The sequence below is a fragment of the Macrobrachium nipponense genome, chromosome 4, assembly GCF_015104395.2.
Source record: "Macrobrachium nipponense isolate FS-2020 chromosome 4, ASM1510439v2, whole genome shotgun sequence".
NCBI lineage: Eukaryota > Metazoa > Arthropoda > Malacostraca > Decapoda > Palaemonidae > Macrobrachium > Macrobrachium nipponense.
The window spans coordinates 119,624,923-119,647,731 of record NC_061100.1 but is presented as its reverse complement, the minus strand read 5'-3'; the positions used below and the strand labels follow the sequence as shown (position 1 = coordinate 119,647,731).

The following is a 22,809-nucleotide window of genomic DNA, read 5'->3' as shown; positions in this document are numbered from 1 at the left end:
CTCTCTCTCTTGGCTGCAAGTGTTAGAAGTACGTGTGTGTGTACGCATCTACCTTTAAGGGTACCAATATTCAGGAAATTATATTAATACAATCTCTAAGATTAATACAGTAATATGATAATCATTTAAGGTAAATTTGATGAAGGATGTCACATAAGGTATACATTTGGTGTTCCTCTCTCTCTCTCTCTCTCTCTCTCTCTCTCTCTCTCTCTCTCTCTCTCTCTCTCTCTCTCTGTTATTGGCTGTTTATATATTTCTAATGGTAAAATGTTAAAATGTTTTAGATGACTTTGAAAAAAAATTAACAATACCAATTCAATGGTATATTTGATGTAGGATGATACCTTAAGTATACATTTGGTATTTGAACTTTCAAGATAGGCAAATATAAGCATTTTTAGACGGGAGTTCTAACTATTCATGGGTTCAAGCTATTTGCGCTGGTGTCTGGTACCCATCCCCGCAAATACAGGGAACACTATATGTTTATTAATATTTTCAAATAATAATAATACAGGCAGTCCCCGGGTTACGACGGGGGTTCCGTTCTTGAGACGCGTTGTAACCCGAAAATCGTCATAAGCCAGAATATCACCAAAAATCCCAAGAAAACCTTACTTTTAATGCTTTGGGTGCATTCAAAACTATGTAAACTGCATTCTTATTGCATTTTGCATCAAAAAACCTTAAAATATTGATTATTTTGCATTTTTGGTGTCATATTTCTTCTGCCAGATGAGCGTTGTAAGCGTTGTAACCCTGGAAATAATTTCTGATGAATATAATTGAAAAGCGCCTTAACCTCGGAACGTCGTAAGCCGAACCCATCGTAACCCGGGGACTGCCTGTAATAATAATAATATAACTGAAATTAAAAAATTCATATGTGACGGTATTTTAAAGAAATACAATAATCTTTCTATTTCACTCTTAAATAACTCTCTCTCTTTCTCTCTTTTACTGAGATGAAAGAAAAAAGAATCATTGGATGAACCCGACGAGGTATGGGGAGCCTCTAGCAACTACAAGAAGAAACATAAATCAGCATCACAATGAAGCAGAAGAAAAGAAGATGAAGATGATTTGCCATTCATCCAAAGATGGAGTCATCCCCCTCCTCCTGTACCAACACATCTCATAAAATATTTTCCATTGTTCCACCAACCAAAAATGACATACAGAACAAGGACTGGTAAAAGTACATACATTTTCTCTGCCCCTACTACATGTTGGATGTGGATCTGTCAACACCGATGTTAAGAATCTCAAAGCAAGGGAATCAACAAATATCGATGCATTTCCTTTATTTCTTGCGAAATCCCGAAGAAATCTCAGCTAGGGGATTTAAAAGGATCCATTATATCCTGAAACTCGTACAATACAACTGAAACAGATAGAGGTGAAAAGCAGGCAAATTAAACTGGCTTTAAAAAGAATAGATAGCAAAGCACATCATCTCCTAAAGGAGGTAAGAAAGTAACTCGTGCGGTCAAAAGATGCTGAAGGGATTGTGGGAGATCCCACATTGCGCATAATCAAGCACAGATGCCAATAGTTCCTTGCATAAACAATTTTCTGTTAACTTTACTGGTTTTCCAGCTGGCGCTAGAGGATTTATCCTAATGTTAAGACCAAAGGTTTGTTTCGTATATGAACAACTTAGTATTAGTATTAATATGAACCAGTCTCAGTCCATGTTTCACTCTCTCTCTAAGAGCAGACTCCATGTATTAAATGGAATGAAAAAAAATAGAAAACTTACAGCAACATATTTTTTCTTGCCAAAGAAGCACATTGCTATATTGTTCCAGAGGGGAGGTGATTCTGGAATAGACTGTGCAGCAACCCTGTACTTAGCAAGGGCAACATCAAAATCTTGATGACTCTGAAAAAGTTACAATGTGATAAAAACAGCATACAGTGGATTTCACATGGCATATAAGTTCTTCATACTGCATTTAATATATTTCAGACTATTTATAATCTAGAGTATTGATTGTTCATATTCATTTGTACAACATAAAAAAAGCTTACCCACACCATAAATACCACTAGCCTTTAAACATGATCTGCAATAAAATAATAAGTGCATATTACAAAACAAAAAAAGCAAAATAAAAGTATGTGCATGAAGGCCAAAAGAAGAACACTTTCATAAAATACACTTAAACATCTTTTGGAGACTGCTGCCTCAAAAAAGTCAATTAGTACATTGTGAAAAGGTTTTCAAATCACAGGTAAAGTACTGTAAAATTCAATAAAAACTTTATACCTTTAATTTCAAATTACAGCATGATTGTTTATCATATACATCCATAAATAGACTTAAAGACATGATTTTTTAATAACCAATTAACCACATGAATTAAAAACTGAGGCAGCATACCAACTATATTCACTTTAATACAGCAAAAATAAAATGCAAACTCAAATTCAAGTCAATTAACATGCAAAACTTTTAAGGATAAAATAAACTGATACCAAAGTGAACTCACACTATTATTTCCTGTAAAAATGTTCTTTTTACTAAAGAGAGCAAAGCTGTGAGAACACAAGGCCTAAGAAATGCTTCCAGATGTGTCAGTGAGTTTCACTATTTTTTTACAGTGGGTTTTTGTTGAAAATAATAAGGAAAAATAAAAATCTTATATCAGTTTTGCATTTTTACATTGGGTCAACAACAAAAGATACAAAATAATATACCTGAACAGTATTATAGTATACATATAACACTTTATAAGCTTAAAAATATATGAAAATAATTCTTCTAGTACATTATATTTGGCTGAATAATTCCAGCATTAAGGCACTTAGTGTGTTATTTGTATTGTATTGTTTGCATTGAATATGTCCTGAATACTTAGTGCCATTTCTTCAATGAAAGTTCCTGGAGCTGGTGCTAAAATGTGTACTAAAGCTATTCCATTGGAAAATAAGGAGGTTATGTAAAATGCTAAGAAAATGGGGGAAAGGTTGCCGTCATAGATTTGGAGTTATGATTCCTGGGACTCTTCAACTAAGCAGTGTCCTTCAAACCCTGCAGTACGTGGAGTCCTCAGTTTCTTAACCTTCTTCTATGTGTGGTGTGTTGAAGATGCCTACTTTTTATGTGCCCAGACACAAAAACCAGTCTAATACCTCTTTCAAGAAAGGTGAGGAGTCCTCCAAGCCCCTTAATTGCCCTTCTCCAGGAGAAGAAAGAGTTGCTACCAATTCCTCAATTTAAATATTCTCATAGAATGCAATTTTCAAATAACCTTTTAAGGATTTGTGTATACAGCTGACCCCCTGTATTCGCATTCTCGAGATTCATGGACTCATCTATTTGTGGATTTCTCTTTAGACCCTATCTTCCCATTATTCACAGGAAATTCACCTATTCACGGTACATATTTTTCATTGGAAAATATTCACAAATTACTGTGTTTTCATATAATTTTCATGATAAAATGCACTTTTTGCGATAAAACTATTATAAAATTTGGTTATCAGCATTTTTTAAGGGGTTTCTTGGGGGGGCTCTAAGTATATGCAAATTTTGGCTATTTGTGGGGGTGTCTAAGATGCATTCAGGGGTTTACTGTACAGTATAGCAAAAGATCATTTATTACTTCATTCATTCCCAAAGTTCAAGCTGACTTTGCATTTTGCTCATTTTAACACTGCTTGGACCTACAGAGCAATCTCTCTGTTATACTTTGTTGACAGGGTACTATTCATTCACTGTTCCAATATATTTAAAAGGCGAATCCCTCTCAGATGGTCTTATACATCAATCAGGAGGCCATCTCTAGCCATACTTACCCAGTGGGAATCAGTAACCCTCAAAATTATGTTTTTATCATAAAACAAGTTTTTAATTATACTTACCCAGTAATTAAATAGCTATAGTTTCCATTAGTTCGCAACAGTATAGATTTAAATTTTGCGGTAGCGACACCTAAAGCATTTAGGTGACACCAATCTCGCCTCCTAGTGAGAAGGTTAGGAACAACACAGCAGATTAGCTTATTCTGTTTATGATTGTCCCTCAGCAGGGAGGGAGGGAGGGAGGGCGGGCTCTGATCACGTAATTACTGGGAAAGTACAATTAAAACCTTGTTTTATTATAAAAACATTTTCTAATTATGCAACTTACCTATTAATTACATAGTTGAGTCCCACACTGACAGGAGGTAGAAAATATGGACATACTCTACTCTAAAACATTAAGTCATGTAATGAATTAGAAAGAGATAAGCTGCTAGCATTGAAACAATGCTTGCCATTCCTTGTTAGTTAAGAGAGCTTGCAGTAGAGACTGCCTCTGGTTGGTGCTTAACTTAACCTGTAGTGGCGTGGCAGTAAAGCTGAGGGTCACCTCTACTTAAGGAGGAACCTTGTAGCAAAGATGATTCCAACTGGTCACGAGGACGACAATTTGCCCTTGCCCTGAACACAGTACCATAACAAAAACAACCAGATTATTATGACACTGACACTTGAGTAAAAACCACAACCCATCCACTATAAGTGCCAGGTGCTCTGGGTACATTGCACCCTCTTGGTTCCCTAAACTTTGACCCTTCACTACAAGGTGAAGGTTCAGACAATGGAGGGAATCCTATGCTTTCTTCCTCGATTCCATGCCAGTAATTAAAATGTTCAAGGTACTGCCTAAATTTTAACTTTTCAAAAAACTCTCTTACACTCGTGAGAAATGATAAGCGATCATACGACCAGTAGGTTGAATGCCAAATGGATGTATGAGATATATATCCATTGAAAGGTAATGGGATAGAGGTTGTACAGTAAGGTCCCCAATTATGCGATTTCGATACACATACCTTATTGGAATAATTCCATTAGGGCCAAAGGCAAACAGCAACTTACCCAGTTAAGCTTTTTTATGCTACCCATTTTCAATACTTTCTATGTACTATACTGTATTTTTGTCTAATATGAAATTGTTCTTATGGATAGATAAAATATTAAAAAGGTTTTAATAACTTGAAAAAGTTTAAAATTACACACAGGATGGCGAAAACTCCCACATGTAAACAATGCCACCAATGGGTGCAAGTGTACTGTACAATACAGTCATTTCCTTTAAAAAACCTTTTGGATAGAATTTCCTCTACCTATCCTCTACCAAAAACACCTTCAAACTCCTCTATCTCATCCTCCACTAAGAGTTCTTCTGCTGAAGGAAGGCTTTTTGAACGATTTGAGGTTTTGGGGACTAGCGGATCATGCCTGTCTTCACTCCTGTTAAGCCTAACAAACTTGTCTCGGTGTCTTTGTCCGTCACGTTCACTATGTAATCATTTTCATCTAAATTTATTCTACAATAAAAAAGAACTGATAAAAACTCAAAATCTGAGTTTAAAAAGAAATGATAAAAATTCAAAATTACACATAAAATGAGTTTCTTGAAAAGTATAGACCTCTCTCTCTCTCTCTCTCTCTCTCTCTCTCTCTTACTTCTTGTGGCTTAAGTCCGCAAGGAAGTTGAATTTCCCCTGTATAAACCTTGTTAGGATTCTGGCGTGGTTCTGATCTGTCCATAACAGAAGGGCTCTTACCACTTCGCAAAGAGAAAAAGTGCGTTCCTCAACATTTCTTGATGTAAGAGAAAGTTGTTGTATTGTCTGAGTGGACAGTTACTAGTACTTTGTTGCAGACCAGGTCCACAAACTCCAACAGCCCCCAGTGGGTAGCAGTCAATTTTTTTCAAATCGACGTGCTACTCTCTCTGTCAAGCATCCCATGTTCCCAATACTTCCTTGTATCCCAGGAGAGCTCCCCAACCTAGATCAAATGCATCTGGATAGAATACTAGGTTGGGCCTCAGAGGAAGAAGGGACTTCCCTTCTAATAGCCTGTCTTTTGATTTCCACCAAGACAGGCCCTCCTCTATTTCAGATGTCACCTGGAACACAAACGAGTCTGGAAATTTTTTCCCCGTTCCAGTTTATCTTTAGGAAGAGCTGGAGATTTCTCATGTGTAGACTCCCCAAGGACACAAACTATTCCATTGGGGCTAGGATACCCAGGAGGCTCATCCACTCCTTTGCTGAGCAATCTTGAAGGGCTAGAAAATGGTCCACCTTCAGAAGGCACGACTCCACTCTTGGATGGAAAAGCCCAAAAAGCCACCGAGTCTATCCTCATCCCCAACTAGACTAATTCCTGACATGGGACTAACTGTGACTCCAAGTTTATCAGAAGTCCCAACTCCTCTGTCAATGATAGGACTTTCTGCAGGTCCTATGTGTACTTCTCTGTCTGCGAATGAAGAAGCAATTCATCCAGGCAAAGAGAGACTTTTATCCCGGCTAGTTGCAGCCATTCACAATGGGGGCTAAGATGAGAGTAAACACTTGTGGGGAGTCAAAAGCCCTCAGCACAGAGCTCTGAATTGGTATACTCTCTGAATATGAATAAAAGAAACTTCTTTGAGACTTGGTGGATTGGGATATGGAAATACACATCTTCTATATCGATGGACACCATCAAATCCCCCTGATGAATGGATAACAAAACCATCTGATTCATTTCTATTTTTAATTTTGTCTTTTAGACAAAAACATTCAGTGCTTACATCTAACACAGGCCACAAGCCCTCTGAGGCCTTGGGGACTACAAATAATCAGTTGTAAAACCAGGGAGTTAGCAGATCTAGTACTAACTCTATGGCCTTTTTCTGCAAGAGTGACAAAACTTCTCTTGACAGGGCAATAATGTCTGAATTTACCGAGTAGGCTAAAGCTATCAGAGAGCTGGATAAAGGTGGAATGCTCTCGAAAGGAATGTCATAACCTCCTCTTAGCACTTTTATGATCCAAGGTTCTGTCCCTGCTTCCTAGTTCATCCAAAACTGGTGGGACCTCACTCCTACAGGTGCATGGACCTGCCCCCTCAATTCTTAGCGGGGATTTCGGAGGAGGATTTCCCTATAGTCGAGGAGTGAAACATACTCTTCCCCTAGATCTAGGGAATGACCTAGAGCTTCTCCTGCCACAAAAGGGCTGAACGTGTGTGGAAGGTGAAGGGTGTGAACTAGGAGTGGTATCATGAGAGCTTGGTTGAATGAGAGAGAGAAGGTCCTAGGTTGACTTCTTTTGAGGGTCAGAAGCTACCTGAACCACTGTATTCTCTCATTTTCAGATTGCCCAACGTAAAGACAGAAGCCAATTCCAGAGAACATCCCTGATATTTTTATCCAGATAGGAAGTTACTCCTCAAAGGTCCATAAAAGTCCTCATCCAGCACCAAACATTCCTTGATTTTGCAGCCCAAAGCTCCAACAGTCCAATCTAGGAAGCTCATTACTCTGAAGCTCATTACTTTGATAACATGGTCTAATTACTCTGATAACATGGTCTAATTTCTACTCCAAAAACATTATTTTGGCTGAGTTGAAGGCCGACCTTCTTGCAGACTCTATGAGTCTGGAAAAGTCTCCCTGGGTAGAGGCAGACACACCCTGGTCTCATAACAAAGATGTCTCCTAGTCAAAAGACATGACGGTGGGAAATTAAAGTTAACCTTTCCCTGCTCCCTCTTCTCAAAAAGCCAAAGATTAACCCTTAAACACCTATTGGACGTAATTTACGTTGGTGAAAATTGTGTCGGGTGCTTAATTGACGTGAAATATGTCGACTCAAAAAAGTTTTTTTTAAATATTTGTGGATAAATAGTTATAGGCCTACTTGGCAAAAAATTTTGAATCACGCGCCTTGAGGGATGCTGGGAGTTCACAGATCAAGCTGTTGTTTTGTTTACAAGTGTTACCCAGGGGCGCATGCACAAATTTCTTTCTTCTCACACTAAAAAGCATCAGCGACACATCTCGGAAATTATTTTGTCACTTTGTCGTAATTTTTGCACCGTTTTATATTAGCCGTTACATAGAGTATTATATATAAAAATGTGCGCAATTTCATGTAGAATACAACAATAAACAATCCATGGTTGTAGCTTTTATCGGTTTTGAAATATTTTCATATAAATAACGATAAGTGCCAAAATTTCAACCTTCAGTCAACTCTGACTCGACTGAAATGGTAAAAAAACGCAATTGTAAGCTAAAACTCTTACATTCTAGTAATATTCAATCATTTACCTTCATTTTGCAACAAATTGGAAGTCTCTAGCACAATATTTCAATTCATGGTTAATTTTTGAAAAAAAAAACTTTTTCCTTACGTCCGCGCAGTAACTGCCGAAAAAATCAGAAATTCTTTCATCAGATTGTCGTAATGTTTGCACCGTTTTATATTAGCCGTTACATAAAGTTTTATATATGAAAATGTGTGCAATTTTATGTAAAATACAACCAGAAACAATCCATGGTTGTAGCTTTTATCGGTTTTGAAATATTTTCATATAAATAACGATAAGTGCCAAAATTTCAACCTTCAGTCAACTCTGACTCGACTGAAATGGTAAAAAAACGCAATTGTAAGCTAAAACTCTTACATTCTAGTAATATTCAATCATTTACCTTCATTTGGCAACAAATTGGAAGTCTCTAGCACAATATTTCAATTCATGGTGAATTTTTGAAAAAAAAAACTTTTTCCTTACGTCCGCGCAGTAACTGCCGAAAAAATCAGAAATTCTTTCATCAGATTGTCGTAATGTTTGCACCGTTTTATATTAGCTGTTACATAAAGTTTTATATATGAAAATGTGTGCAATTTCATGTAAAATACAACCAGAAACAACCCATGATTTTAGTTTTTATCAGTTTTGAAATATTTTCATATAAATAGCGATAAGTGCCAAAATTTCAACCTTTGGTCAACTTTGACTCGACTGAAATGGTAAAAAAACACAATTTAAAGCTAAAACTCTTACATTCTAGTAATATTCAATCATTTACCTTCATTTGGCAACAAATTGGAAGTCTCTAGCGCAATATTTCGATTTATGGTGAATTTTTGAAAAAAAACTTGCAGCCTCATCAGTTGGACACCCCTCAGAGCTTGACCCACTCGATGAAAGACTAGACGCCTCCTTAGAGATGTCTTTCCAAAGCCGCTCTTTGGCGACCTGCGATTCAACCACAGGACCGCCTGAGGGGGTAACTGCTTGTGGGCAGAACCCACTGACCCTCCCTTGGGCTACCAGTATGCCTCCTCCCAAGTGCTGGAGATTTTGACAGGGACCTTTGCCTAGAAGAATCAGGGGACGAACAGCAACTCCTCTGCTGCACAACACTACTCTATCACAGGGTTAACATTGCTAACCACAACACAACTGGCAATGGTACAGGAAGGAGGAAGTGGTAAAATTAAAGGGCTAGTATAGTAGCAAGAGAGAAAAAGCAAAAAAACTGGAACAGTGTGTTATCTGACTAGGAGCCCATGTATCACAATCACAAGAAAACAACTTGAGCACCAGTGTAGCTTACAATATTGAGCGCTCGGGCATCACTAGGTGATAATAGGTGCTCGGGCAATACCAGGCACTACTAGGCTCCACTGGGCGCTCAGTTACTTATATGATAAATGCATGACATAATCTTAAGGGGGCCGGCCGGCTAATGCCGTTTTTTAACAACAGGACTTTGACATTGTTACCACTTAACCCTTAAACGCCGAAGCGGTAAAAAAAAAAAAAAAGTCTCCTGTGTGCTGGTGGTGTTTCAGAGCGAGCGCGGAAGCGAAAAAATATTTTTTTCAAAAAGTCACAGCGCGCTTAGTTTTCAAGATTAAGAGTTCATTTTTGGCTCCTTTTTTTGTCATTGGCTGAAGTTTAGTATGCAACCATCAGAAATGAAAAAATTATCATTATCGTATATAAATAATGCGATATATGATAGCGCAAAAACGAAATTTCATATATAATTGTATTCATATCACGCTGTGCGCAAAACGGTTAAAGGTAACGAGTTAATTTTTTTTCGTTGTAATGTACACTAAATTGCAATCATTTTGGTATATAACACATTGTAAAACAATAAAAGCAACACAGAGAAAATATTATCACAAAATAAGGCATGAATTCGTAACTCGCGGACGTAAACAAATATTTTATTAAAAAATTCACCATAAATCTAAATATTGTCCTAGAGACTTCCAATTTCTTTCAAAATGAAGACAAATGATTGAATATTACTATACTGTAAGAGTATTAGCTTACAAATGCAGTTTTCGACCGTATCTGACGAGTTAAAGTTGACCAAATGTCGAATTTTTTTATATATATTTTTTTATATGCAATTATTTCGGAAATAAGAAAAGCTACAACCTTCAAATATTTTTCGTTTTATTCTACCTGAAATTGCCCACATATTCATATATAAAACTCTATGAAATGCCTAATATGAAACAGAGCAAATATTCCGAGAATGGGACGTACGCATTTCGGAGATTTGTGGCGGAGAATCCGCGCGCGGAGGGAAGGAAAGATTTTTTTTAAATTCACCATAAATCTAAATATTTTGCTAGAGACTTCGAATTTGTTTCAAGATGACTATAAATTACTGAATATTACTAGACTCTAAGAGTTTTAGCTTACAATTGCGTTTTTCGACCATTTCGGTAGAGTCAAAGTTGACCGAACATGGTTTTTTTTCTATCTATTGTGATTTATATGCAAATATTTCAAAAAGGAGAAAAGTTACAACCTTTAATTATTTATTGTTGTATTCTACATGAAATTGCGCACATTTTCATATATAAAACTTTATGTACAGCTAATTTAAAATGGTGCAAACATTACCACAATCGCACGTATGATTTTTTCGGAAGAGTTACTGCGCGGACGTAAAGAAAATGTTATTTTATTCATAAATTCATCATAAATCGAAATATTGTGCTAGAGACTTCCAATTTGTTGCAAAATGAAGGTAAATGCTTGAATATTACTAGAATATAACCGTTTTAGCTTACAATTGCGTTTTTCGACCATTTCGGTTGAGTCCAATTTGACCGAAGGTTGAAAATTTGTCACTTATCATTTTTTATATGAAAATATTTCAAATTTGATAAAAGCTACAACCATGGGTTGTTTTTAGTTGTATTGTGCATGAAATTGCGCACATTTTCATATATAAAATTTTATGTAACAGCTAATTTAAAATGGTCCAAACATTACCACAATCGCATGTATGATTTTTTTCGGAAGAGTTACCGCGCGGACGTAAGGAAAAAGTTTTTTTCATAAATTCACCATAAATCGAAATATTGTGCTAGAGACTTCCAATTAGTTGCAAAATTAAGGTAAATGATTGAATATTACTAAAATATAAGAGTTTTAGCTTACAATTGCGTTTTTCGACCATTTCGGTAGAGTCAAAGTTGACCGAAGGTTGAAATTTTGGCACTTATCATTATTTATATGAAAATATCTCAAAACTGATGAAAGCTATAATCATGAGTATTTTTTTGTTGTATTCTACATAAAATTGCACACATTTTCATATGTAATACTCCATGTAATTGCTAATCTAAAATGGTACAAAAATTATGTCAAAGTGATGAAATAATTTCCGAGATGTGTCACAGATACTTTCTGGGCTCAGCTCGTGTCGGCCTATGAAAGTATCCTTAATATCATTCTTTCTAGGCAAAATTAATCTAAAATTACCAGAGAAAAACAAAATTAAGAAAATGTCAGTAAAACTGACTCGCTCACTCTATAAAAGAAGTGTCGGTATGAGAATAGGGGCGAGTGGGATCACTACCACGAGTCATTCACCATTTAGACCTTCCAATCTAAAATCCCCACCAGAGAGAGCTGATACGAAAGGGTGATGCGGCCGCTACTACTACTACTACTGACGCCACGGACAGCAGCGCCCCTAGCGGTCATCCTTAATCTTTAGACATACACGTTGTGCGCATTTTTTCTCTCGTGCCGTGTTTTCTTCGGATTTACCACTCTTTTCATCATGGAACGTGCTGCCATCGCATCGGCTAAGTTAAGTGCCTCATAAGTAGTATCTTACCGTATTTTAGTCTTCCAGGGACCAGTATTTTCCTTCCTAATAGGTCATATACGGTCTCCCGGTTGACTCGTGGCGGCGCCATGCCACCTCATGTTAAGAATTCCCAGTCTCCCATACTGGGACTTCTTATACTTATGGGCTTACTATATCACGTTCATCGTTTATTACATCGTTTTTATAGCTAGGACAGCCCTTTTACCATTTCTCTTAGTTTGGTATTTAGGGCTATTCTGTGTTCCTGGCCCAGCATCCCGGCTCTTGCTCTTCATCGGCTATCGCTGGCTCCGAGTAGTCAACTGTTCCTTGGAACAGTTTGCCTCCTCCTGGGCTTCTTTTTCTTTTACTAAAAGTGTCTTTTCCCTCTTTTACGATGTATTATTAGTTTTATTTAGGGTGTTAGGCTAGCCTAGGTGCATGTCCCATGTGTTGGTACAGTCTGGTTCACGTGGCCCTTCCATGGTTGTGTTGCTATCGTGGCTTAGGCCACTTGCGGTCACGTGTTCCATAGCACCTTACCCTTCCCCTTCCCTCCCTACCAGGTATAGGGAGGGGTCTGGGGGACTCCTTGGTTACCATGACAACCACAGTAGCCTTCCTCCCTCTTTCTCTGAGGAGGCCAGGAGCTCCCTCCCAGCTGGGGTATAGGGCGACCACTTGTCTCGGGTACCGGGTCACCGAGCGGGTAGTTGTAGGGACGGGGAGGGGTAGGCCACCCCCCCCTCTCTCTCCCGCCGCGTTACGCCGGGAACCCCCCCCCCCCCTATTGCTCAGTCCCACCCTACCCCTACTGTAATGAACGGAGCCTCCGCTGCCAGCCTGGGGCCCTTTGGTTATAGTTCGTCTGGCTCCGCCAGCGGGCGGGGTGGTCATTACTAGTGGTCTGTTGCTTGCCTACTATATCCTCCCTTTTTCCCCGATACCGGAGGAGAGCTTGCTTCTTACCCGGAGGGCACTCTTCTAGTAGACTGGGGAAAAGATTTATATATATATTTCGTTATAAATATAAGGATGTACCCTTATTTTATGGTGAATTTTAGTATTAACTAACTTTGTGTGTACCATCTCCGTCGTTCTCCGTCGTGGTTTCATGGCTCACCACCACACCTGGTTGGATATTTTCTCCTGTCTCCGGCGTAGCCTTAGACAACTCCAACCGCCTAGTTACCACACGTATTATGGCGGAGCTCTGGTTTAATCTAACTTTCACGCTCCGGCATGCAGCGGAGCAATTGTTAGGCTATAAGTGTGCTCCTGATACTTATGTATCTTTCCACTTACAGGCTACCAACTGTCAGGTCCTGGGGTGTAACGCGACGCTTTACGACCCCTGCGCCCACGATGAGTGCAGGACTCACGCCCCGTGCGCCACGACCCACAACGCTATGATCGTCTGGCACCCAGAAGCCTGCACCATTTGCTATGACCTTGTCAGTCAGCTGTTGGGGGGGTAAGTCGACTTTTAGACTTCTTGATCGTATCACTAATAACACTTAGTCATAAGCTTGTTAAACCCCGTCCCCGCCGCTAGAAGCTTCATTTCGCCTTCTCTTTCAGGCTGCCGCCGTGAAGGAAGTCGCCTTAGCAACCCTGAAGGCTTGGCTGTGGGTGGCTTCGGAAAGAACGCCGCCAAGGGCCAGCCGTAACATCTAGATAAGAAGCTGGCCGTTCGGTGGCTTCGGGAAGAACCCGCCAAGGGCCAGCCGTACATCCTAGATAAGAAGCTGGCCGTTCAGATCTTCCCCGGCGGCAAGTCAACAGGTTACGTTGATCCCATCTCGGCAGCCCCTCTCATCGCTTCCATACAACAAGAGGTGCAGCAGTCGTTCGGGTCCGCGGCCACGCAGGAGCCGGTCCCAGACGTCGCGAATTTGGACCTAAACATTGAACCTATGGCGGTAGGGGCAGAGGATTTGTTAGTTGAGGTAGGTGTGTCGGGCGCCCAAGGTCTTTCCTTGGGCGCTCCTGGATCTTATCCTGTCCCTTCTACTGCTTCTTTCCAAGGCTTTACGGGATCTGAGATCCCTACCCGCTCTCCCGCTCTCTCTGTACCCCCAAAGGTGAAGGGACAAAGAGAACAGAAGACTCCACAAGACGACTTCTAAGAAGTCGGACGTCGTCTTCTTCAGCAAAGAAGTCTTCGACTTCCTATGCTGACGCGGTGAAGGCAAAACCGAGCTCTTCGTACTCTAAGAGCTCTAGAAGCAAGGCTTCTAAGGAGAAGGCTCGCGCTCCAGCCGAGTGAACGCCTTCTCCGGCCTCCACCGCATCCACTCCGGCAACGCCGGTTGGAGTAGCGGGACCGAGCTCCTTTGATCCCACTGCCTTCTCAGCAGTGGTGATGCAACAGGTGGGAGAGATGGTTGGCTCGCAGGTCTCCGCCCTCGGAACCAGGTTTGAACAGATGTTTGCGCAGCTGTCAAACACCCTCAGTCAGTCGGGCCAATCCATCCAAGATCTCTCTAACAGAGTTAGAGAGAATGAGGACCGAGTAGCTGGGCTTTCTCAGGTTCCTCAACCAATCTCCCCAGTAGCAGGTACTGGCATTCTTCAGCTACCTCCGTATGAGTCCCTACCAGCCTTCTCCATGGATAACCCATGGAGAGTGGCTGCTTACGCTCCATTCAAGGACGGCATGATCTCTGTCCCGGAGTGTGGAACTCGAAGGATTGAGGACTTCGAGTTTTATCCTCCTGGATTAACTCAGCCTTTCATTGGATATGCTAGGCTGACCGTGGCGGCCCTCACTAGAGAGGACAAGATTTCCCGAGAAAACGTGCTGTATAGTAGAGAGCACGCACAGTGGGAATGGGTTCACTGCCTAGAGGACTGGGAGTGTACCAACACTCAGCTCCAGGCTTTCAAGAGTCCTTTCACTATTTTTGCGACGGAGGAGGAGGCTTCTCTTCCGTTCGCTACCAAAATAGTGGAAGCGACTCTTCGGGCAGTCCTCAAGGATGAGCCCATGCCACAGCTGAGGGAAGCTGATTCTACTTCTCCGCTCTTTCCAGCCTTTGGAGAATTGTGGGAGAACTTGCCTGCCACGTTCACGATTGGTAAGCTTAAGCCAGACTGCGCAATGGACCAGTTTGGCGAGAAGCTTCCAAGGCTGCCTGATACTTTGATTCAGGCAGAGTTCGATGCTCGAACTAGGTTTGGGAGGTCCCTCAACTCCTTGATTATCACGGAAATGGCGGCACTGTCTTATGGCACAGAACCGCTATTCAAGATTCTGGCCAAGTCTCAGCTCCAAACAGTTCAGACGGATGCTTTCGATTTCTTCCAAGCTAGGAGGAACTGCCGAAAGCACGTTCTGCAGGAGTGCACTATTAGGCACGAACCTAATAGACTCCTGGCTTCCAGCATGTGGGGGGCGGACCTCTTCCCAGAGGCCTCTGTGAATGAGGTGCACCACGAGGCTGCTAGGCTCAACCAGAGCCTTAGGGCTAGGTGGGGCATCTCTTCTAAGAGGAAGCAAGAATCCGCCCCTGCTGCTGGTAAGAAACTCAAGAAGTCTGGTAGAAGGTTCCAGCCTTACCAGAAACAACAGCAGCAACAGCAGTTTGTTTCAGGCCGTCCCAGTTACCCAACAGGGACAACCATCGACTTCGAAACAGGCCCAAACCCATCCTCCTGTTGTCCAGTCAGTCGCAACCCTCAACCTCCTACGCAGTCTCACGCCGGCCTTCAACTCTATGTATGCAAGGTCAGGCTTACCCAGCCGTTTAATAGGTTTCGAGAGGTAGCAGGGCGAGAGGCCACTTTCGCCAGCGTGGAGGGAGAGCGGCAAGGAAGGCAATTCAGAGGAGGGCGCGGAGGTCAACCTGCCCAACAACAGTGAGGCTCCCCAGGTAGGAGGGAGGCTGTTCCTCTTCCGTCACATGGTGGGGGTTCAGCAAATGGGCACAGAGCATCGTGTCCAAGGGATTGGGTTGGAGTTGGATCAAAGATCCCCCTCCAATCAAATCATTTTATCAGGAACCATCAAAGGAATTGACAGATTACGCGGAGGAACTCCTTCAGAAAGGAGCTATTGCGAGAGTCAAGCATCTAAAATTTCAAGGTCGCTTATTCAGCGTGCAAAGACAGGCTCACAAAAAGAAGGGTAATCTTGACTTGTCAAAGCTAAAACTCTTTCATTCGTTGCGACAAGTTCAAAATGCTTACCATCTCGCAAGTAAGGACCTTACTGAACTTCCCCGTGGGGCCGTCACATGCTCCATCGATCTTACAGACGCATACTATCATATCCCTATAGCAGGCACTCCGCCCATTCCTAGGCTTCAAACTAGGAAATCAGACGTTCTCATTCAAAGTGATGCCCTTCGGTCTGAATGTAGTCCCCCAGGGTAATTCACTGAAAATAGCAGAAGTGGTAGTTCAACAGTTGAGAACTCAAGGGATAATGGTAGCAGCATACCTCGACGATTGGTTGATCTGGGCACCAACGGTCGAGGAATGTCTCAAAGCCACGAAAAAGGTAGTTCAATTTTCTGGAACATCTGGGGTTCCAGATAAACAAGACAAAATCCAGACTTACTCCAGAGTCTCGTTTTCAGTGGCTAGGAATCCAATGGGATTTGTCTTCCCACAACCTGTCAATTCCGGTGGTCAAAAGGAAAGAAATAGCCAAGTCTGTGAACAATTTCTCAAATGCAAACAAACATCAAGGAGAAACCAGGAAAGAATCCTAGGTTCTCTTTAGTTTGCCTCAGTGACAGACATCCTCCTGAAAGCAAGGCTGAAAGATATAAATCGAGTTTGGCGATCGAGAGCAAACGCCAAATCTCGAGACAAGTTGTCAGTAATTCCACAGATCCTTCGCAATCAGCTCCGTCCATGGACAAAAGTGAAGAACCTGGCCAAACTAGTACCCCTTCAATATCCCCTTCCAGTGTTAACCATTCACACGGATGCCTCCCTGTCCGGGTGGGGGGGATATTCTCAATTCAAGCAAGTTCAGGGGACTTGGTCAGTTCAGTTCCGCCAGCTTCACATAAACGTCCTGGAAGCAATGGCAGTATTTCTTACCCTGAAGAGACTTCTTCCCCCGAAAAAGTCTCATCTAAGACTAGTTTTGGACAGTGCAGTGTAGTTCATTGCATCAACAGAGGAGGGTCCAAATCCAAACATGTGAATCATGTCATGATAGCCATCTTTGCCCTAGCAGACAAAACACAAATGGCATCTGTCCGCACACTCCACCTGCGGTGGTAAGGAAATGTGATAGCAGACGCTTTGTCCCGGTCGGTCCCTCTGGAATCAGAATGGTCCCTGGACGACAGGTCATTCCAGTGGATATGCCGGAGAGTCCCCACAAGCTCCCTTGCTATGTGGCCCCCAACCTGGACCCTCTGGCTTATGCCACGGACGCCCTGTCGTTAGATTGGAATCAGTGGAGAAAAATTTATGTTTTTCCTCCAGTGAATCTTCTTTTGAAAGTCTTGAGCAAGCTGAGGACTTTCAAGGGACTAGTAGCTCTGATTGCTCCAGACTGGCCCAAGAGCAACTGGTATCCTCTGCTTCTGGAATTGGGTCTCCGACCTCAACGGATTCCCAATCCCAAGCTGTCACAATCAGTACAAATGAGGACTGTGTTCGCTTCCTCGGGAATTCTTCAGACCCTAACTTTATGGACTTCATGAAGTTTGCGGCTAACAAAGATGCTAACATTGATCCACAAAACATCCTCTTCCTAGAATCAGATAAGAGAGAGTCAACTATTAGACAATATGACTCAGCTGTTAAAAAATTAGCAATCCTTCCTGAAAGAATCAAACACTACAACCATGACAGTTAACTTAGCTATATCCTTTTTCAGATCCTTGTTTGAAAAAAGGTTTAGCAGCTAGCACTATTACTACTCATAAATCGGCTTTGAGGAAGATCTTTCAGTTGGGTTTCCAGATAGACCTAACAGAATCTTACTTTACGTCTATTCCTAAAGCCTGTGCTAGACTTAGACCTTCTCAAAGGCCTACTGCAGTCTCATGGTTCTTAAATGATGTCCTCAAACTAGCATCAGATACTGACAACTCGTCTTGTACATTCATAATGCTTCTTAGAAAGACGTTATTCTTATTAAGCCTAGCTTCAGGAGCTAGAATTTCAGAACTGTCGGCTCTATCCAGAGATGCGGGTCATGTGAATTCCTCCCCTCAGGAGAAGTTCTACTTGCACCGGATCGTAGTTTTTTGGCTAAAAATGAGGATCCTCTTGCAAGGTGGGCTCCTTGGAAAGTCATCCCACTTCCGCAAGATCCTTCTCTCTGCCCAGTATCAACTTTAAGAGCCTTTCTATCTCGCACATCCTCAAGATCCTCAGGTTCTCTCTTTATGAGAGAAAAAGGTGGTACTTTATCAGTAAAAAGAATTAGACAACAGATCCTTTACTTCATTAAACAAGCCAATCCTGATTCATTTATTTCCAAAGCACATGACCATCAGAGAAGTAGCCACCTCAATTAATTACTTCCAAACATATGAACTTTGAGGATCTTAAAAGTATACTGGATGGAAATCTCCGACAGGTCTTTAAACGTCACTACCTAAAGTCCTCCTTGGAATCTTTAAATTTTCTGCAGTAGCAGCGGGAAACATTGTTTCTCCTGATACTGTATAGTAGTCGTAGTATAGATCCAGGTATCCTTTCTACCTACCTCGTCCAACATGCCTCACCCTATTGCCATGCTACTACTCGATACTCTAGCCTTAGCCGCTGAGATCATATTGGTGAATGTCCCTTATTTTTTTTGCTAGGGACATCCACACTATGTACTTATAATGTACTTCAGTGTTCCATACCCTTATTTTTATGCTAGGGTAGGACACAGTGTGTTTGTATATTATGTAAATATCTTACTTAAGTGAATCTATTTTGTTATTTTGCATTGCATTACTGGATATTACTATGTTTAATATAAGTTAATTTTAAGTACTTTATATTGTTTGCTTTCTTTATCATGTCATTGTTTAGGATAAGTTAGCTTTAAGTACTTTGTTTGTATACTGTAATGTCCCTGATTCACTTATATTATATACCTCTTTTTTACAACTGATTTTCATTTGTCCTTATTCCCATCTTGTCTGTTTCTCTGGTACTCTTTCATAGGCCGACACGAGGCAGAGCCCAGAAAAGGGATTTTTGGACGTAGGAAAAATCTATTTCTGGGTGATTGGCTCGTGTCGCCCCATGAAACCCACCCTGTCTTTGTTTACCCACCCTGCAGGACAAGATGTTCATAGATTAAGGATGACCGCTAGGGGCGCTGCTGTCCGTGGCGTCAGTAGTAGTAGTAGTAGCGCCGCAATCACCCTTTCGGTATCAGCTCTCTCTGGTGGGGATTTTAGATTGGAAGGTCTAAATGGTGAATGACTCGTGGTAGTGATCCCACTCGCCCCTATTCTCATACCGACACTTCTTTTATAGAGTGAGCGAGTCAGTTTTACTGACATTTTCTTAATTTTGTTTTTTTTTTTTTCTCTGGTAATTTTAGATTAATTTTGCCTAGAAAGAATGATATTAAGGATACTTTCAGGGCGAGGGCAACAAAACGAGCCAATCAACCCAGAAATAGATTTTTCCTACTTCAAAATCCCTTTTTTAGTGCGGCAAGAAAGAAATTCGCGCTTGCGCGCCTGCGTAACGATTATAAACAAAACAACACCTTGATCCGTGAACTCCAAGCATCCCCCATGGTTCTTAAATGATGTCCTCAAACTAGCATCAGATACTGACAACTCGTCTTGTACATTCATAATGCTTCTTAGAAAGACATTATTCCTTATTAAGCCTAGCTTCAGGAGCTAGAATTTCAGAACTGTCGGCTCTATCCAGAGATGCGGGTCATGTGGAATTCCTCCTCAGGAGAAGTTCTGCTTGCTCCGGATCGTAGTTTTTTGGCTAAAAATGAGGATCCTCTTGCAAGGTGGGCTCCTTGGAAAGTCATCCCACTTCCGCAAGATCCTTCTCTCTGCCCAGTATCAACTTTAAGAGCCTTTCTATCTCGTACATCCTCAAGATCCTCAGGTTCTCTCTTCATGAGAGAAAAAGGTGGTACTTTATCAGTAAAAGGTATTAGACAACAGATCCTTTACTTCATTAAACAAGCCAATCCTGATTCATTTCCAAAAGCACATGAACATCAGGGGAGTAGCCACCTCAATTAAGGATTTTGACGTAAGGAAAAAATCTATTTTCTGGGCGATTGGCTCGTGTCGCCAGCGAAATATCCTTTAATCTATTATTTCTAGGGTAAATGTACTAACACATACCAGAGAATAAATAAATAAAGAAAAAGGTCAGTACAACTGACTCACTCACCCTCCAAGAGGGTGTCGGTATGAACACTATGGCGAGTGAGACCACTACCACGAGCCGATTGCCAATAGAAACCTCCCACTACAAAATCCCCACAAGAGGAGAGCCGACCCACAGAGTGGGCAGCAAGTACTACTACTCCATCCCATGCCTGCCGACTGCTGCGCCTCTGGTTGGCCCAGCCTGAAGTTTAGCAGACCAATCTTGTTGAGCGATGGGATGGGGTAGGGCGGGATTTCGCTGGCGACACGAGCCAATCGCCCAGAATAGATTTTTCCTTACGTCCAAATCCCTTTTTCTGGGCTCAGCTCGTGTCGCTGCGCGAAATCGTACCAGAGAAATAGCACAAGATTGTAAAGAGAATTCAACAAAACAAAAAGGGTCTCAAATAAAAGATAAAATAAAATAAAAGAATATAATTGCTAATAAAGATACATATACACAATGATACAAAATTAGAAATATTGCTTAAATTAAACTTAATGCTAATAATATTTCTTAAATTAACGTAATTTGCATATATACAGGCTTACATGGAATATATGTTTAAAAGTAGTATCTGTGTATCGATATGTACCAAGAACTCTAAAGCAATTATGACAATAACTTGAACAGAACAAACTTCAATAATAATAATATATGAAGGAATGTATATGACTTAATATACAAAACCCGTAACCATTGTAAATAAGATGTATCCCCTAGCATAAAAATAAGGGGATCACATCAAAGCGATCAATATATACAATCGATTGTGAGTGTCCCTAGCAAAAAAATAAGGGACACCCACAATATCATCATAAAAGTAGCTAAGACACAAGGTAACCGTAGATGAACAAGGCAGGCATAGACGAACTGTTGGGTGAGACAGGTAGAAAGGAGGACTGGATCTTCTACTAGAGATTAGGCGGAGTCGGGGGAAACTATGTTACCCGCCGCAACTGCTGAAAATTTCAGAGCTTCCAAGGACTTTAAGTAATGACGTTTAAATACTGTCGGCGATTTCCATCCAGTATATTTTTTCAACTCATCGAAGTTCATATGTTTGGAAATAGTTAATTGAGGTGGCCGACTGCCCTGACATCATGTGCTTTTGGAAAAGAGTCAGGATTGGCTTGTTTAATAAAGTACAGGATCTGCTGCCTGATGCCTTTAATAGATAAAGTACCACCTTTTTCTCTCTTAAAGAGAGGACCCGATGAGGATGAGGAGGTCCTAGACAGAAAGGCTCGTAAGGTCGATACTGGGCAAAGAGATATATCTTGTGGAAGTGGTACTACCTTCCATGGTTCCCACCTCATCAAAGGATCTTCATTCTTTGCTATAAAACTACGTTCCGGAGAAAGTAGCACTTCCCCTGTGGGAAGAAATTGAATATGAATCCGGGTCTCTGGATAATGCCGACAGTTCTGAATTCTAGCTCCTGAGGCCAAGCTTAATAAAAATAGAGTTTTTCTTAAGAGCATTATAAATGAACATGTGTCTTATCAGTTTTTGCTGGAAGGCCAGCTTTAGAACATCATTTAAAAATCCAACCTGATACCTGACAGTAGGCCTTGACAGAAGGTCTAAGTTCTAGCACAAGCCTTGGGAATAGACGAGAAGTAGGAGTCTGTCAAGTCTATGTTGAAACCAAATTGAAAAATCTTTTTCAAGGCTGACTTGTTTGTCGTAATGGTGCCTTAGCTGCTAAGCCTTTTTCAAATAAAGATCTTGAAAAGGATAGAGCTGAATTGGCATTGTTGTCAATGATTCTAATATCTGATTCTCTCATGGAAGGTTTGCTAACTTTTTGACAGCAGTGTCAGCAGCATCATACTGTCTCAAAGTTGAATCTCTTTTATCGGATTCCAAGAAGAGAATGTTTTGAGAGTCAATATTCGCATCCCTTTTTCGCTGCAAACTTCATGAAATCCATAAAGTTAGGGTTTTTAGAATTCCTGAGGAAGCGAACACAGTCTTCGTTTGTACTGGACTGTTGGAGGAGCCTGGGACTGTGGGAATCCGAACGAGGGGCGAAGGGGACCCATGTTCCAGAATTAGAGGGTACCAATTGCTCTTCGGCCAGTCTTGGGCTACTAGAGCCACTTGACCCTTGAATGTCCTGAGTTTGTTAGTACCTTCATGAGATTCACTGGAGGAAAGACATAAATCTTCTCCCAGTTGTTCCAGTCCAGTCAGGGCCAGGGCGTCCGTGGCATAGGCCAGAGGGTCCAGGTTGGGGGCCACATAACATGGGAGTTTGTGGTTCGCTTGGGATGCGAAGAGATCCACTTGTAGGACCTGGAACTCTCTGAAGAATCCATTGGAACGAACTGTTTTGTCCAGTGACCATTCCGACTCTAGAGGTACTGATCGGGATAGAGCATCTGCTATGACGTTTCTCACTCCAGCTATATGGGTGGAGGAGAGGTGCCAACTGAACTTGTCCGCCAGGGAGAAGATGGCTACCATGACATGATTTAGATGACGTGATTTGGAGCCTCCCCTGTTTATAACAATGTCTACCACTGCGCTGTCCAAGACTAGCTTTATGGGGAAGTACTTTG

At 41.3% G+C, this 22,809-nt stretch overlaps 1 protein-coding gene across 1 annotated transcript in view; it reads right to left on the bottom strand.

The window, feature by feature from the left end:
- Positions 1–1,765: 1,765 nt before the first annotated feature.
- LOC135211099 (Bardet-Biedl syndrome 4 protein-like) overlaps positions 1,766–22,809 on the bottom strand; it is a gene marked incomplete at its 3' end in the record, with an annotated part of 240,495 nt that continues 219,451 nt past the window's right edge. The window contains 1 exon segment of the mRNA XM_064244182.1: positions 1,766–1,888. Within this exon segment, the coding sequence (XP_064100252.1) occupies positions 1,766–1,888 (123 nt within the window).